The 18,838-nt window shown below is 44.3% G+C and overlaps 1 protein-coding gene across 3 annotated transcripts in view; it reads right to left on the bottom strand.

Moving 5' to 3' along the window:
* The window catches only part of LOC141107966 (uncharacterized), a 49,950-nt gene that overhangs the window by 9,183 nt on the left and 21,929 nt on the right, over positions 1-18,838 (bottom strand). Inside the window, exons 5-7 of one of the 3 annotated variants that reach the window (XM_073599071.1) lie at positions 16,943-17,041; positions 12,393-12,500; positions 5,101-5,196 (exon numbers count right to left, since the gene is read on the bottom strand). In XM_073599071.1, the coding sequence (XP_073455172.1) occupies positions 5,101-5,196; positions 12,393-12,500; positions 16,943-17,041 (303 nt within the window). The remainder of the gene's footprint in view (positions 1-5,100; positions 5,197-12,392; positions 12,501-16,942; positions 17,042-18,838) is intronic. The other 2 variants (XM_073599072.1, XM_073599073.1) reach the window with 2 other exon arrangements.

Here is an 18,838-nt window from a genome sequence, read left to right as displayed (position 1 = left end):
AAACATTTTTTTTTTCTTTTTTCAATTTTCAAAACTTTGTGACAAAAAGTGAGGTCTGCAAAATACTCACTATACCTCTCATCAAATAGCTTGGGGTGTCTTCTTTCCAAAATGGGGTCATTTGGGGGGGTTTTTTGCCACCTGGGCATTCCATGGCCTCCGAGACTGTGATAGGCAGTGAAGAGTGAAATCAAAAATTTACGGCCTTAGAAAGCCTGAAGGCGGCGCTTGGTTTTCGGGGTCCCGTACGCGGCTAGGCTCCCAAAAAGTCTCACACATGTGGTATCCTCGTACTCAGGAGAAGCAACAGAATGTATTTTGGGGTGTAATTTCACATATTCCCATGGCATGTTTGAGCAATATATCATTTAGTGACAACTTTGCGCAAAAAAAAATAAAAAAAATAAAAAATTGTCTCTTTCCCGCAACTTGTGTCACAATATAAAATATTCCATGGACTCGACATGCCTCTCAGCAAATAGCTTGGGGTGTCTACTTTCCAAAATGGGGTCATTTGGGGGGGTTTTGAACTGTCCTGGCATTTTATGCACAACATCTAGAAGCTTATGTCACACATCACCCACTCTTCTAACCACTTGAAGACAAAGCTCTTTCTGACACTTTTTGATTACATAAAAAAATAATTTTACTTTGAACCCCCAAACATTATATATTTTTTTAAAGCAAATGCCCTACAGATTAAAATGGTGGGTGTTTCATTTTTTTTTTTCACACAGTATTTGCGCAGCGATTTTTCAAACGCATTTTTTGGGGAAAAAACACACTTTTTTAAATTTTAATGCACTAAAACACACTATATTGCCCAAATGTTTGATGAAAAAGATGATCTTAGGCCGAGTACATGGATACCAAACATGACATGCTTTAAAATTGCGCACAAACGTGCAGTGGCGACAAACTAAATACATTTTTAAAAGCCTTTAAAAGCCTTTACAGGTTACCACTTTAGATTTACAGAGGAGGTCTACTGCTAAAATTACTGCCCTCGATCTGACCTTCGCGGTGATACCTCACATGCATGGTGTTTACATTTGACGCCAGACCGACGCTTGCGTTCGCCTTAGCGCGAGAGCAGGGGGGACAGGGGTGCTTTTTTTTTTTTTTTTTTTCTTTATTATTATTTTTTTTTTATCTTATTTTTAAACTGTTCCTTTCATTTTTTTTTTTTAAATCATTTTTATTGTTATCTCAGGGAATGTAAATATCCTCTATCATAGCAATAGGTAGTGACAGGTACTCTTTTTTGCAAAAATTGGGGTCTATTAGACCCTAGATTTATCCTCTGCCCTCAAAGCATCTGACCACACCAAGATCGGTGTGATAAAATGCTTTCCCAATTTCCCAATGGCGCTGTTTACATCCGGCGAAATCTAAGTCATAAAATGCTCGTAGCTTCCGGTTACTTAGGCCATAGAGATGTTTGGAGCCATTCTGGTCTCTGATCAGCTCTATGGTCAGCTGGCTGAATCACCGGCTAGATTCTCAGGTTCCCTGTTGAGACAGGAGAGCCAGAGAAAAACACGGAAGACGTTGGGGGGGGGGGCATTCCCTCCCATTGCTTGTAAAAGCAGTCTAGAGGCTAATTAGCTGCTAGGATTGCTTTTACATGAAAGCCGATCGCTGGCTGAAAAGAATGATACCAAGATGATACCTAAACCTGCAAGCATCATTCTGGTATAACCACTCAAAGTCGTGAATGGCGTACCTGAAGACAAAAAAATGGTTAACAATAAAGCACAGTAAACGGTAAAGTATAAAAAATTGCATACCTGAAAAGCAAACATGATAAAACATGATAACAATAAAACATTGCAGAATAGAATACAGTAAAAAAGAGCAGAACAATAGAGAGAGAATAGAGAGAGAGAGAACAATAAAACGACAACTATTTTTTTTTTATTTTATATTTTTGTTTGTGTTTTTTTTTTTTTTTACACTTTTTTTTTGTAACTAACTTTTATAACTGTAACCGGTTCCAGGTTCGGGTCTCTCAAAATGCGATGGCATCTTGGGAGACCCTGTGAAAGTGTGCCTAGTCTGTGCAATGCTGTACCCTACGCTAATACTCAACTAGTGAATGGTAGCGTTCAAAACATTCACCAATGCAAAGACCAGGATTGTCAGGACAGGAGGGACAATAATAGAGGGTGTCACGCCTATATTCGCGCTTGCTGCAGACACGACATCTTTTTTGGGGGTTCGTTGGGTAGGGGTACTCGGGAGGACATAAAGAAAATGCCTCTCATGCAGCCGACTGCATTTGGTTGGGGATGTGAATGGGGGAAGTACGGGCGCTGCAGAAGCGGTGGGTTCCCAATTAGGATTGGCGAATGCAGCAGGAAGGGCACTATGGGCACGACGGGCCTGTGTTTGTCTTTTTGGTGGCAGCGGGACACTACTTGTGCTTGCCACCTCACCAGCTTGAACTGCACTTATGGGACTCGCCACGTCACCAAGTGTTACTGCAGTGCGGGTTTGACTACGACCGGGGTGTACTAGGCCGCTGGTGCTTGCCAGTTCACCAAAACGCTACCAAAAAAACTGTTAGCGATCGCAGGGATCAGGCCTGACTCTGCGAACGCTGCAGTTATGCGTTTAGTGTTTTGTAAGTGTCAGTGATCGATCGATACTGCACTTGGGTGGGCTGGGGTGGGCTGGGCTGGGCGGAGGGGCAAAACGCAGGTGCTAGCAGGTATCTGGGCTGATCCCGCTAACACTGCGTTTTTGGGAACCCTAAACTGCTGGGGACGCTAGTATAGATCTGATCAGATCAGATATTGATCCGATCAGATACTATACCACTAAGGGAGGTGTACGGTGCGTGCGTGGGTGTTAGCGGTACTGGCGCTAACCTGACGCTGCCTGGGGCTGGTGCTTGCCAGTTCACCAAAACGCTACCAAGAAAACTGTTAGCGATCGCAGGGATCAGGCCTGACTCTGTGAACGCTGCAGTTATGCGTTTAGTGTTTTGTAAGTGACAGTGATCGATCGATACTGCACTTGGGCTGGGCCGGGCGGAGGGGAAAAACGCAGGTGCTAGCGGGTATCTGGGCTGATCCCGCTAACACTGCGTTTTTGGGAACCCTAAACTGCTGGGGACGCTAGTATAGATCTGATCGGATCAGATATTGATCCGTACAGATACTATACCACTAAGGGAGGCGTATGCTGCGTGCGTGGGTGTTAGCGGTACTGGCGCTAATCTGACGCTGCCTGGGGCGACGCATATCACCGCCGGGCGATCAGGGGGCTAAACCTTTATTAGGTAATAAACGGCGGGTGCCCTGACACTATAAAAAATAAACGAACTAACCAGCGTCACCCGTAACAGTTATACGGTGATCAGTGGTGAAAGGGTTAACTAGGGGGCAATCAAGGGGTTAAAACATTTATTAGATAGTATATGGGGGTCCCTGTCGCTATAAAACGCTGACGGCGAACCTAAATATTTACCTCCCTAACTAGCGTCACCAGCGACACTAATACAGCGATCAGAAAAATGATCGCTTAGCGACACTGGTGACAGGGGGTGATCAAGGGGTTAAAACTTTATTAGGGGGGGTTAGGGGGTATCCTAGACCTAAAGGGGGGTAATACTCATTGCCCTAACACTGTAACTGTCACAAACTGACACCAATGCAGTAATCAGAAAAAAAAAAAAAAAAAAATACTGCTTGCTGTCAGTTTGTGACGGGGGGGGGGGGTGATTGGGGGGGGATCAGGGGGCGATCGGGGGGGGATCGGGGGTGTAAAGTATGCCTGGCATGTTCTACTGTGTGTGTGTGTGTGTGTGTTGTGCACTCACATGTCTTCTCTCCTCGGCGCTGGGACAGAAACTGCCGAGCCGAGGAGAGATGACATCACATCCTCTGCCTGTGTGAAACTACACACAGGCAGGGGAGGATTCCGATTGGCTGGGAGCGATCGCGAGGGGGGGCCACGATCGGATGGTCTCCCCCTTTGCCTCCCGACGCTCCCAGTCAAATGCCGACCGCCGCTGGCACCGGGGGGGTCCGATCGGACCCCCCGCCCGCGGGAGGCAGATCACGTACAGGTACGTGATTCTGCCTGCCCGTGCCATTCTGCCGCCGTATATGTGCGTTAGGCGGTCGGCAAGTGGTTAACACCTGCCTTCACACACACATGAACTTTAATGGAGTCCCAGTCTTAGTCTGTAGGGTTCAATATTGAGTTGGTCCACCCTTTGGAGCTATAACAGCTTCAACTCCTCTGGGAAGGCTGTCCACAAGATTTAGGAGTGTGTCTATGGGAATGTTTGACCATTCTTCCAGAAGCGCATTTGTGGCGTCAGGTACTGATGTTGGATGAGAAGGCCTGGCTCTTAGTCTCCACTCAAACTCATCCCAAAGGTGTTCAATAGGGTTGAGGTCAGTCAAGTTCCTCCACCCCAAACTCGCCCATCCATGTCTTTATGGATCTTGCTTCGTGCACTGGTGTGCAGTCATGAAGGGGCCATCCCCAAACCGTTCCCACAAAGTTGGGAGCATGAAATTGTCCAAAATGTCTTGGTATGCTTATTTCTCTTCACTGGAACTAGGGGGCCAAGCCCAACCCCTAAAAAACAACACCACACCATAACCCCCCTCCACCAAATGATTTTGACCATTGCACAAAACAAGGTCCATAAAGACATGGATGAGTGAGTTTGGGGTGGAGGAACTTGACTGGCCTGCGCAGAGTCCTGACCTTAACCCCATAGAACACTTTTGGGAGGAATTAGAGCGGAGACTGCGAGCCAGGTCTTCTCATCCAAATACATTGCCTGACCTCACAAATACGCTTCTGTAAGAATGGTAAAACATTCCCATAGACACACTCCTAAACATTGTGGACAGCCTTCCCAGAAGAATTGAAGCTGTTATAGCTGCAAATGGTGGGCCAACTCAATATTGAACCCTACGGACTAAGACTTGGGTGCAATTAAAGTTCATGTTTGTGTAAAGGCAGGCGTCACAATACTTTTGGCAATATAGTGTATTTCAACCTTCTATCAACATTCTATCATGAATCAGTCTGTGTGATATTGCAAAGGAATTCAGTCCAGGAACACTTTCTTACCTGTCCAAGCATCACCATGTGTTTCCTGCTCACAGCTCCTGGCATATAGATCCTCAGTTTGCTCGTTGTCAGATATATGGTTAGGGTAATAATCTTCTGTCATATAAAATATAAAACATAAAAGTGTTATGTAGTTTTTAAGCTCACACTTCTGTTTTGTCAAACCAGCATTAATATCCACTCTCTCAATCTTGGCTTTCACTGACAGTTCCAGTCCCCACTGCCAATCACTGAGAACCAGGGGTTCCCAATCATGTGATAACTTTGTCAGCTATGGCATAGTAATCACATACAGGCTGGAGGCTTCTTTGGAAAAATACGACTTCGGTTTGCAGATGGAACTACAGATGCCACTGCAGTCTAAGACCCCATTCACACAGGGGCAACATGACTTGCAGGTCGCCTCAGCGAGGCGACCTGCAAACGACTGCCCGGGCGACTTGCAAAACGACTTCTGTATAGAAGTCTATGCAAGTCGCCCCAAGTCGCCCCCGAAGTCGTACAGGAACCTTTTTCTAGAACGGTTCCATAGCACAGAACGGGAGGCGACTTGTCAGGCGACTAGGTCGCCTGACAAGTCGTCCCTGTGTGAATGGGCTCTAAAGGTATTGGTCATCTGTTTAATATGGAATTGTCTGATACAATTATAGTAATAAAAAACAGCTGTAGAAGAGTATTGTACCGTGTTAGCCAACCAGTGCCATTTATAAATGGCAGCTCATAGCATATACTGTTAAACACTCTCTTTGGTACTATAGCAGCAGGGACTGTTTTCACTATTGTTAAATCAGCTGTTTTCTGTTTGAAAAAATTCTGTTGGTAAGCCCTGGTTCATATTGCAGCGATTTGGCATGCAATTTGACATGTCAAATTGCATGCCAAATCGGCGGCTATTTCCAGCAATGGCACCATATGAATCGGTGCGACGCCGCATTTGCAGCGCTGCACCGATTCCCAAAAGTAGTTTCTGTACTACTTTTGGAGACTTTGGGGTGCGATTTCAATAGACATCTGTGCAGATACCCACAAAGATGTCTCTGAAACTGCCCCCAAAGTCGGGACTGACATGCAGGAATGAAATTGTGCGAGTTCAGCTGAACTCGCACAATTTCCTTCCCGCTGTCATTGTGAACCTAGGCTGAAGATACCTTTTTCCAAAATACAAATACAATATTTTAACAGGTACAGACAAGCTTGTCACCTTAGTGAAAATAAGTGTCTTTTTGAGATGTCCATACACCTTTGATCAAAGACTTGAGGAATTTCAATTTCTCGTAGTGGCACATACACTGCTCGAAAAAATTAAAGCAACACTTTTTAATCAGAGTATAGCATCAAGTCAATTAGACTCCTAAGATTTTGATCTGGTCAGTTAAATAACAGAGGGGGTTGTTAATCAGTTTCAACTGCTCTGGTGTTAAAATTAAATTAACAACAGGTGCACTATATGGGCAACAATGAGATGACCTCCAAAACAGGAATGTTTTTTTTTTTTTTTTTTTTTTAAACACAGGTGGAGGCCACTGATGTGTTTTTCCTATTCACCTTTTCTGACTGGTTTTTCACTAGTTTTGCATTTGACTGGGGTCAGTGTCACTACTGGTAGCATGAGGCGATACCTGGACCCTATAGAGGTTGCACAGGCAGTCCAACTCCTCCAGGGTGGCACATCAATTCATGACATTGCCAGAAGGTTTGCTGTATCTCCCAGCACAGTCTCAAGAGCCTGGAGGAGATTCCAGGAGACAGGCAGTTACTCTGGGAAAGTTGGACGGGGGCCATAGAAGGTCCTTAACCCATTAGTAGGACCAGTATCTGCTTCTTTGTGCAGGGAGGAACAGGGTGAGCACTGCCAGAGCTCTATAAAACGACCTCCAGCAGGCCACTGGTGTCAATGTCTCTGACCATACAATGAGAAACAGACTTTATGAGGGTGGCTCTATTGGGCCCTGTGCTCACTGCCTGGCACCATGGAGATCGATTGGCATATGCCATTGAACACCAGCATTGGCAGATCCGTCACTGGTGCCCTGTGCTTTTCACAGATGAGAACAGGTTCACCCTGAGCACATGTGACAGACATGAAAGGGTCTGAAGAAGCTGTGGAGAACATTATGCTGCCTGTAACATCAGTTTGGTGGTGGGTCAGTGATGGTCTGGTCCATGGAGGGACACACAGACCTCTACAGACTAGAAAATGGCACCATGACTGCATTTGGGTATTGGGATGAAACTGGACCCAGGGCCGGATTAACATAGGGGCTATTGGAGCTGTAGCTCCAGGCCCCAAGCCCAGTGAGTCATTAATGCTGTTTGCTCTGTGTGTGTACATGATTAATATGTAAATTGTGGGCTGTATTGTTATGTAAATCGCGGGCTAGAGGTGGCATTGTTATGTAACTCGCCCGGGGCTGGTGGTATTGTTATGTAATTCGCGGGCAGCTGGCGGTATTGTTATGTAAATTGCGGGGCGCCAGCTGAGTTGCACACAGTGTAGTGTAGCACAACATAGCGGCTGACTCTTCCTTTCCCAGAGCTTCCACAAAATGCCCATTTCCTCCTAATTCCTGCTTCTACAGTGACAGTCTCACTTGCTGGGCACTCACACTTGTCTTTTGCTGGTGGAGGGAGTATGAGGAAGGATCCACACACTCTGATTGGCCAAGGGTACCATCAGTGAATTACACTAGCTTCGTCCCCTGTATCTCGGCAGTGCGTGTGGGGGAGGACACACAAGCAGAGCGGCGCCCCACAAGTGATGGGAGAGGATGCGGTGCCCAATCTACTTCTCATGCAATCAACAAATCTATCTATCCTATGAGCAAGAGCATTCTACAGTACATGATGGTGAGCCACAAATGCTGATTGTTGTCACTTTCCCAAACTGGCATTTTTCTCCTGCCACTAAATGCCAGTGACAAGAAAAGGTTGCCAGTAAAAAATATGGCTGTGACACTCATAACTGTGCATGCGCAGACTTGGTCCAGAGCTGGCCAAGACCTTTCGAGTGCCTGCTACATTGCATATGGGCGGCACCGGCGGGGAGTGGGTCTGGCAGAGGTGGTGCCCAAGTGTGTTGTGTGATGTTATGGTGCAGTGCAAGGGAGCCAAGTGGTGCCTGCCCATTCTAATATCTTGCCCTCCTGAGTCCTGACCCTAAACGACTTACTATATTGAAAATAAAATAAGAAATCAGTTTCTTGCCTTAACCACTTGGCGACCGCCCGCCATCGTTATACGTCGGCTGTTTGAAGTGGAATATCATTGTTATGGCAGCAGCTAGCTGTCATAACCCTGGTATCCACATCTTCAGCGGGCAGTCGGCTTTCAGATAAAAGTGGTCTCAGTGGCGTATACACTGCGTGAACACTTTTATCGGTGGCAAGAGAGCCTCCCGCCGCGCTCCGGTGCCCTCTGCAGCTTACCAAAGCTCGGCTCCTTCTTCCTGTGTGGTATAGAGGTGAGTGAGGGAAAGATGACCCCCACCCGGCTCCATACCATTGCAGGGCGGAAGCGACGTCAAAACATCACTTCCGCCCATAGCTCTTAAAAATAATTTTTTTGTTAGCTCATATTGAAGAGGTCCTGCCATGCTTTTTTTCTATTACAAGGGATGTTTACATTCCTTGTGATAGGAATAAAAGTGACACAATTTTTTTTTTAAGGAACAGTGTAAAAGTAAAGAATAAAAAGTAAAATAAATAAGAAAAAAAAAAGTGAATGCATACGTGGGTAGCGCCCGCAAATTGTAAAAGGTGTTCAGATCACACATGTGAGGTATCGCCGCAATCGCGAGAGCAATAATTCTAGCCCTAGACCTCCTCTGTAACTCAAAACATGCAACCTGTAGAATTTTGTAAACATTGTCTATGGAGATTTTTAAGGGTAAAAGTTTGTCGCCATTCCACGTGCGTGCGCAATTTTGAAGCGTGACATGTTGGGTATGAATTTACTCGGCGTAACATCATCTTTCACAATAAAAAAAAAATTGGGCTTTAATTCAAAAAAGTGTATATTTAAAAAAAAAAATGCGCTTGTAAGACCGCTGCACAAATACGGTATGACAAAGTATTGCGACGACCACTATTTTATTCTCTAGGGTGTTAGAGAAAAAAATATATATATATAATGTTTGGAGTTCTAAGTAATTTTCTATATAAAAAAAAAACTGTTTTAAACTTCAAATCTCAAAACGAGGCTCTGTCCTTAAGTGGTTAATATCTACCTTAAATCACATTGCTAATTGCACATTGTACTTGTTTGTAGCCTAAATACTGAAATTTGCACTTAAAACTGTAATTTTGATACTTTTGGAAATGCCAGTAAAAAGTTGGCTGTGCCAGTAAATTGTGAGTGTTGTGTCAGTAAATTTCAACCTGGTAGGAAATTTACCTTTTTTAAGAACAAATCTATCTGTACTTATGGTGAGTCTGCATCCTTCCTAAAGGTAAAAAAAAAAAAAAAAATGTACAAAGCTTGCTAATATAGTAAGTGTTGCCAACCTACCAGATTGAAATTTACATTCAATGGTATGATGCTCCATGATGCTCTTAATCTGGCCCTGCTTGGACCCATTGTCAGACCCTACCCTGTTGCAGTGGGTCCTGGGTACCTCCTGGTGCACGACAATGCCCGGCCTCATGTGGTGAGAGTATGCAGCCAGTTCCTGGAGGATAAAGGACTTGATACCATTGAATGACCCCCCCCCACGCTCGCCTGACCTAAATCCAATAGAGCACCTCTGGGACATTATGTGTTGGTCCATCCAATGCCGCCAGGTTGCACCTCAGTCTGTTCAGGAGCTCAGTGATGCGCTGGTCCAGATCTACCCCAGGATACCATCCATAGCCTCATTAGGAGCATGCCCCAATGTTGTCAAGCATGCACCCGTTGCTGCAATTAAATTTTAGCAAAATGGACTAACCTGCTACATAATTTTTTCGCTTTGATTTTCGGGTGTATTTGAAGCCAGCCCTCGGTAGGTTGATAATTTTCATTTACCGTGTATAAGCCGAGTTTTTCAGCACATTTTTTATGCTGAAATAGCCCCCCTCGGCTTATGCTTGAGTGAGGCAGAAGGGCCCGGCTGTCAGGGGGGGTGGGAGAAGGCAGGGGCGGGTGCAGGAGAGCTCCGTGACTGCGCTGGCTTTTGGAATGTGTGTGAGTTTTTATTGAGCTGACATCGGGCTCTTTGCTGCCCCCTCTGCTGCATTTCCCACCCTAGGCTTATACTCGAGTCAATAAGTTTTGCCAGTATTTTGTGGTAAAATTAGGCTTATATTCGGGTCGGCTTATACTCGAGTATATACGATACATCAAACAATGTGGCATCCTTTTGTTTCTAACACATTACCCAGTCCGTATCAGTATAGATATCCAGCATGATATTTTTCCCCATTAAGATCTACTGTGTTTACAAAGTGTTCCTTTAATTTTTTTGAGCAGTGTACAATCCCTGATTGGGTTTTTATTAAACAGTATGCCAATATAAAAGCCTCACACAGTATTTCAGTAAAAATAGAAACATTTTTTATTTATGCAAATTAGTCATAGAGTTATGGTTAAATTATTTGACACATGCTCACCAGCCTAACATGTTCTCCTGCGCATGGGGCATACAGTACATCAACAGGTATAAAGTTTAATGAAGATGAACTACAAAGTAACAATGAACATACCTAGACTACATTGTAATTAATAGATACCCGCAACTTTTATTTAAGTTTTTTGTTAAAATAGGAAAAGGCGCCTTCTTGTACACATGCTTTTTTCCTTTCTGTAACAGTCTAGCTTGTTTAAAAACTGACAGGGGTTCTAGCATACCCCTACTTAAAGCGGAGTTCCACCCAAAAGTGGAACTTACACTCATTTGTCTCCCCCCCGGTGCCACATTTGACACCTTTCGGGGGGGGGGGATCGCATACCTGTCTTTGACAAGCATCCTGTCCCTACTTCCGGGAGTCCGGGCCGCGGCGAATTACGTCACAGCTCGGCTCCCTCCTGCTCCTCCCCCGCCCCGGGCTACTAGGAGAGCGCAGCGGTGCCTCACGAATGCGCAGTAGCGACCCAGCGTGAAGCCGTAATGCTACACTGCCGGGTTCCCTTACCCGCAGTGGCGGTGGCAGCACCCGACAGCTGATGGAAACATCAGCTGTGGTGCCGACATCGCTGGACTCTAGGACAGGTAAGTGGCCTAAAAGTCAGCAGCTGCAGTATGTGTAGATGCTGGCTTTTAATTTTTGTAGAGATGGGCAGACCTCTGCTTTAACTTAAAGCATGTTTACTTCTGTCTCTGTTACAGAAAGTTCCCTTCACTTCCTGTCCGAGAAACAGCATTTTTAACAGACAGGAAGTGAAGGAATCTCTCCAACTTAGCCTCTGACATATGTAAAACCTGACAGAAGTTCTAACCTTTCCCCATTCAATCCAATTGGCTATAGATACATTTTAGCATTTAATTAAAACTGGTTATTTGTTTTGTTTTACTTGAGGTTCCTTTCAAACTAGCATTAGTGTTTTCACTCCTGAAAAGCATTTCACAGTGGATTGCTTCTCAGAGGGTGATGAAAGGAGGTTTGCAGGCATTCGGGAGGTGATTCTGACATCTCTTAATAACTGTTTTTTTTTTAATGCCTTTTTTATTATTATTATTTAATTGCTGAACAGAAATTTTGCATTGTGGGAATGTGCAGGCAACTGTGAGCCAAGAGTTTGCATGCTTGCAGTTGCGGCATGGCCCCATTCACTTACATCGGAGAGTTTGACAGGCATTGCCACCTGTCAAATGCTAAATGTAGTGTTAAAGTTGCTGCAAAGCACCAGAGCGGTACCACGTCCACTTGTAGGTGGGCATTTGAGCTGCAGTAAAAACGTGGATCAACTGCCTGTTTTTACTGCCGCCTGTGTACTTTTTACTTTTTAAAGTAATTTTTTTTTTTTTTTAATTAATTCAGTGTACCACCAGCCAAAATGTTTTAGATTTGTTTTGGAAAGAGTGGGGAAGAATTTGAACCCCTGTGCAGTTTTACTGCTCTACTTTAGAATAAGGCAAGATTCTGAATCCAAAAATATGTTGTTGCTGTTGGGATTTTATCCTCACTTCCTCTTCAGGTGACAGTGTTATCATCGGAGAAGAAGTGGGGGGGAAATGAGGCATCGGACAGCACTAAAAAAAAATCTATTCATCACTCTATCCAAATTTAAAAAAAAACATTTTGACTGAAGTTAAACTTTAGGTAAATTAGGTTTTAATCTTAGAACACATTGCTGTGATTGGTCAGTTCAGGTCTTACCAGAATATGTTTGTGAGTCAATTTCCACCTGAAGAATGTCGTTTTCATTTGTTTCGCAGTCGTCTTTTTCATTGTTTAAGGCACTCTCCTGCTCGTCCATAAAATTGTCTGGTAAAGTAAATAAATTCAACTTTATCTGTCATACAAATCCTAATACAAAATGTTTTCATACAACACATTGTATAAATGTCCCCAGACCCACAATTTACTGTGCAGTGTTTAATAACCACACAACTATTCAGTAACAGAAGAGTCCAGTGCTAATACTGCAGACATGTACAATTTCTAATTCACAAATATCAATCAAAGGCCAAACATATCTTAAAACCAAGAAAAGACAGTTATATCCCCCTTCTAGGAAGCTTCATTCTCAGGGGCCCTGCTGCTCACCTTCATACTGCCACTGCACCCCTCTCTCACACCAGCCTGTATAGAATCTACAGACTGCCACAGACATGACCATGCAAGGGTTTCTGGGTAGTGGGGTTCAGCTCAGAGCAAAGACAGCAATAGTACGCCCTCTTCAATAGCATCAGCAATATTAAAGCGGAGTTCCACCCAAAAGGGGAAGCTCCACTTATCTGCCTCCCACCCCCTCTCCGCTGCCACATTTAACACCTTGTGGAGGGGAGGGGGGAGTGGGTACTTGGTTTTGACAGGTGCCCGCTCCCACTTCTGCTTGAGTTTGGCACGGCAAACTCAGCTGGAAGTTTGGCCCCCCCCTCCTCCTTCCCCTGCAGCCAGCCCAATTAGAGCGCGCTTCACGCATACACAGTAGGGAACCGGCTATGAAGCTGCACAGCTCCACTGACAGTTTCCCTTAGTGAAGATGGCGGTGGCAGCACCTGACAGCTGATTGAAAAATGGGCTGGGGTGAAGACATCGCTGGATTCCTGGACAGGTAAGTGTCCTAATATTAAAAGGTCAGCAGCTACAGTATTTGTAGCTGCAGACTTTTCATTTTTTTTCTGCAGGAGCCTGGAGCTCCTCTTTAAACCCTCTTCCTTTATTGCTAAAAGTGGCAGCAATATTAACATCCCCTTTCAATGGTGTCAGTGGCAGTAAAAGCAATAGTAAACCCCCTTTATTGGTGTCAGTGGCACTGCCAGCAATAAATATTCCACCCTTATTGGTGTTCAGTGTCAGTGTCCGCAATCAATATCTCCCATTTATTGGTATCCAGTGACAACAATAATTAACCCACCCCTCTTCACTGGAGTTAGTGGCAGCATTAAAGCGGAAGTTGACCCTCCTATCCATTTCACTCAAAGAATCTGCCATCTTGATCCCTGTTTGATCTTCAACTGCCACGATGCTGCACATGTGATCAGTTATGACAGCAGCTATTTGTTGGTTTGACAGTTTGGCTGAGAGCACAACCAATGTGACAGTTACATTCATGACATGGACTGAGAATGTAACTGTTTTTTTAAACTGTTACATTGATGGGTTTAGTTCTGCTTTAAATATTCCCCTCCCCATTGGTGTGCAGTGACAGCTATTAATATCCCCTTCATTGGTGGTCAGTGGCAGCTATAAATACCCCCCTTCACTGGAGTCAGTGGCAGAAGTAAATACTCCCTCCGACTGGTGTGCAAGGGCTACAATAAATATCATTCCACTTCCCAATGATGTGCCGTGGCAGCAATAAATATGTCCTCACTATTTGTGTGCAGGGCCAGCAAAAAATATCATCTCCCTATTTTCATGCCATGGCAGGAATAAATACTCTCATCCCCATTGGTGTGCAGTGGCAGAAAGCTTCCTCTGATTGGCTGAGGTGGAGACGTGGATGGATAAAAATACAAGGCTTCTTCTCATCGACTTTTCTGGCAGCAGATGTGAAGTCACTCATGATGCTGCCAAAACAAAACGATGCATACTGTATGTAGCTAATGCTTATTCCGTATAATACAGTGCTGACAGCAGCATAATAACTTTGGGTCAGCTTGGACCAAACAAATGATTTAGGCCATGTTCACATATGTGTGGCCGCGGTTCCTAGCATGGGGTCCGGCGCAGTCCTGTTCACCGGTTCAGGTGCGAATCAGGACTGAATTTTTGCCTGAATTTGCACCTGAACCAGACCCAAACACACATAGGACCCTTTTGGAATGCGGACCACGACCGTCCCGGACCTGTGTGAACTGGCTCCATTCAGAGCCTGTCACACTCGCATGTTATATGAATTGGATGTGAAGAACCACATCCAATTCGCACATGTGTGAACAAGGCCTTAAAGCGGAGTTCCGCCCAGAAGTGGAACCCCTGCTTATATGCTTCCCCGCCCCCACCCAGTGCCACGTTTTGCACCTTTCAGGGGGACAGGGAAACGGGTACCGGTTTGACAGGTCCCCCTTCCTCACTTCCGGGCGACAGGCTTCACTGCCGGTCTCCCCTAACATGAATGGCAGCGGCAGCACCTGAGAACCGATCCAAAAATCAGCTGGGGTGCCGACATTGCGGGAACCCTGGACAGGTAAGTGTCCTAATAATAAAAGTTAGCATCTGACTTTGTAGCTGCTGACTTTAAATTTTGTTCGTGAGGGGGCGGAACACCTCTTTAAAGTGAAAGGAAACGTGGACTTTGGCTTTAATACTAGTTGTGTGGTATGTACAGTATCTCACAAAAGTGAGTACACCCCTCACATTTTTGTAAATATTTTATTATATCTTTTTAATGTGACAACACTGAAGAAATTACACTTTGCTACAATGTAATGTAGTCAGTGTACAGCTTGTATAACAGGGTCAATTTGCTGCCCCCTCAAAATAACTCAACAACTCAACACACAACCATTGATGTCTAAACTGCTGGCAACAAAAGTGAGTTCACCCCTAAGTGAAAATGTCAAAATTGGGCCCAATTAGCCATTTTCCCTCCCCAGTGTCATGTGACTTATTAGTGTTACAAGGTCTCAGGTGTGAATTGGGAGCAGGTGTGTTAAATTTGGTGTTATCGCTCTCATTCTCTCATACTGGTCACTGGAAGTTCAACATGGCACCTCATGGCAAAGAACTCTCTGAGGATCTGAAAAAAAGAATTGTTGCTCTACATAAAGATGGCCTAGGCTATAAGAAGATTGCCAAGATTCTGAAACTGAGCTGCAGTACAGTGGTCTAGACCATACAGTGGTTTATCAGGACAGGTTCCACTCAGAACAGGCCTCACCATGGTCAACCAAAGAAGTTGAGTGCACGTTCTCAGCGTCATATCCAGAGGTTGTCTTTGGGAAATAGACGTATGAGTGCTGCCAGCATTGCTACAGAGGTTGAAGGGGTGGGGGGTCAGCCTGTCAGTGCTCAGACCATATGCCTCACACTGCATCAAATTGATCAGCATGGCTGTCATCCCAGAAGGAAGCCTCTTATAAAGATGATGCACATGAAAGCACGCAAACAGTTTGCTGAAGACAAGCAGACTAAGGACATGTTGACCAAAGAAGTTGAGCGCACGTGCCCAGGGTCATATCCAGACGTTGTCTTTGGGAAATAGACTTAAGAGTGATGCCAGCATTGCTGCAGAGGTTGATGGGGTGGGGGGTCAGCCTGTCAGGGTTCAGACCATACGCCGCACACTGCATCAAATTGGTCAGCATGGCTGTCGTCCCAGAAGGAAGCCTCTTCTAAAGATGATGCACAAGAAAGCCCGCAAACAGTTTGCTGAAGACAAGCAGACTAAGGACATGGATTATTGGAACCATGTCCTGTGGTCTGATGAGAAGATAAACTTATTTGGTTCAGATGGTGTCAAGCATGTGTGGTCAACAACCAGGTGAGGAGTACAAACACAAGTGTGTCTTGCCTACAGTCAAGCATGGTGGTGGGATTGTCATGGTCTGGGGCTGCATGAGTGCTGCCGGCACTTGGAAGCTACAGTTCATTGAGGGAACCATGAATGCCAACATGTACTGTGACATACTGAAGCAGAGCATGATCCCCTCCCTTCTCAGACTGGGCCGCAGGGCAGTATTCCAACATAACGGCCCCAAACACACCTCCAAGATGACCACTGCCTTGCTAAAGAAGCTGAGGGTAAAGGTGATGGACTGGCCAAGCATGTCCCAAGACCTAAAATCTATTGAGCATCTGTGGGGCATCCTCAAACGGAAGGTGGAGGAGCGCAAGGTCTCTAACATCCACCAGCTCCGTGATGTTGTCATGAAGGAGTGGAAGAGGACTCCAGTGGCAACCTGTGAAGCTTTGGTGACTCCATGCCCAAGAGGGTTAAGGTAGTGCTGGAAAATAATGGTGGCCACACAAAATATTGACACCTTGGGCCCAATCTGGACATTTTCACTTAGGGGTGTACTCACTTTTGTTGCCAGCGGTTTAGACATTAATGGCTGTGTGTTGAGTTATTTGGAGGGGACAGCAAAGTCACACTGTTATACAAGCTGTACACTCACTACTTTACATTGTAGCAAAGTGTAATTTTTTCAGTGTTGTCACATGAAAAGATATAATAAAATATTTACAAAAATAAGAGGGGTGTACTCACTTTTGTGAGATACTGTATCTAATTTACAAATCAAATGAACATTACTGACCTGCACAGTTGCCCGAAAGAATTTCTACTTGTTGAACATTCCTTAATCCTCCACCCATTATGTCCTTCATACATAGAGGGTCATCATTCTCATGACATTCTGGTAATATTAACAAAATACTTATTCACAAATGTACATCCATGATAAAAAAATAATATCTCTAAAATAAGTTCTCTAATTATTTCAGACATTAGAGTAAACCTGACTGAGTTTCCATGATCCTGTGCCCTGCCGCTGTCATTCAAATATACTTCAAAGTACCCGAACCATTGAAGTTAGGTGAACCTGAGCCTTACAGTATTTACTAAAATGTAAATGATGTCATCCTGTGTACACATGACATATCCAGTCACTGAGGGAAAAAACAAAAGTTTACTCTTTACAAGACCAGATGTTTGAGGGTCCGCAGTGAGAATCTGGGTCTGCAGGGATGTTTAACCACTTGACCTCTGGGAGATTTTACCTCCTTCATGACCAGAGCATTTTTTGCTACTTTAGCTAAAAATTGTGCGGTCATGCAGCACTATACACAAATGACATTTTTGTCATTTTTTTTTAACACAAATAGAGCTTTCTTTTGGTGGTATTTGATCACCACTGTTTTTTTTTTAATTTTTGCTATATAAATTTAAAAAAGACAATTTTTTTTTTTTACTTTTTTAAAATTTCCACTAAAAATGTAAAAAATCTAATTTCTTCATGAATTTAGGCCAAAATGTATTCTGCTTTATGTCTTTGGTAAAAAAAAATCCCAATAAACGTATATTATTGGTTTGCGTGAAAGTTATAGCGACTGGTATAGATACTGGAATTTGGATTTTTTTTTTTATACTAGTAATGGCGGTAATCAGCAACTTATAGTGGGGCTGTGATAGTATAGTGGGCAATCTGACAATAGCTATCGCTGGCTGGTGGGTACACTAACTGACACTGACATCAATAGTGGCACTAATACAGTGATCCGTGCTAATACTAAACAATGACAGTACTAATGACAATGGCTGGGAAGGGGTTAACACAGGGATCCTCAAACTACGGCCCTCCAGCTGTTGCGGAACTACACATCCCATGAGGCATTGTAAAACTCTAACATTCACAGACATGGCTAGGCATGATGGGAATTGTAGTTCTTGAACAACTGGGCCGTAGTTTGAAGACCCCTGGGTTAACATCTTGAGGCGATCAAGGGGTTAAATATGTGCCTAACTATGTGTAAAGTGTGTGTTATGTGGTGCTTTTACTAAGCGATTTTGCTGCTTTTTTTTCCCCATACTTTGCAGGGAATTAAAAAAACAGCAAGATCTACTGTCACTATTTGGAGCTCTGTGTTGTTTACTACACAGAGCTCTCTTTCCCTGAATGATGGAGCCGATCAGCAGGTGCTTGCAGTCAATCATTGACCGGCACCTGTTGATCAGCTTGTGTTGTGGTCAGCTTGGGCTACCCGGAAGTACCAAATCACGTATCAGATACGTGTTCCAGTGCAGAGAGGTCAGGCTGCCGCCGTACATGTAGGTGAGGTGGTCGGCAAGTGGTTAAAGCAGAACTTCACTCTCACAATCAACATTGACTGTTTTTAATATTTATGATGCTAGCATTAGTAAACAGATAGGAAAGTACATTATATTTACTTGTTTTACACTTTTTTTTCTTTTTTTTTTAATTTCTTCAATTACTTTCTGGTTTCCAGGCCTAGGCAAATAATGTCATACATCTCAGGAGTCTTCAGAAAGGGAAGGAGAGGTTTTCTCAGCTAAGCACACCCTCCTGTCTGCAAGCCTGAGCTAAGGGCAGATGGATTCCAGGAAATAAATGCTATATGAAACATCAAAGTGATTTCTCAACAAAATAAAGCATAGAGACGCAGATGGATGGGTGAGTATTAAAAAATAATGA

This window comes from Aquarana catesbeiana, linkage group LG09 (genome assembly GCF_042186555.1).
Source record: "Aquarana catesbeiana isolate 2022-GZ linkage group LG09, ASM4218655v1, whole genome shotgun sequence".
In the NCBI taxonomy this organism is placed as follows: domain Eukaryota; kingdom Metazoa; phylum Chordata; class Amphibia; order Anura; family Ranidae; genus Aquarana; species Aquarana catesbeiana.
The sequence above is the reverse complement of the archived record's forward strand: the minus strand, read 5'-3'. Positions and strand labels throughout refer to the sequence as shown.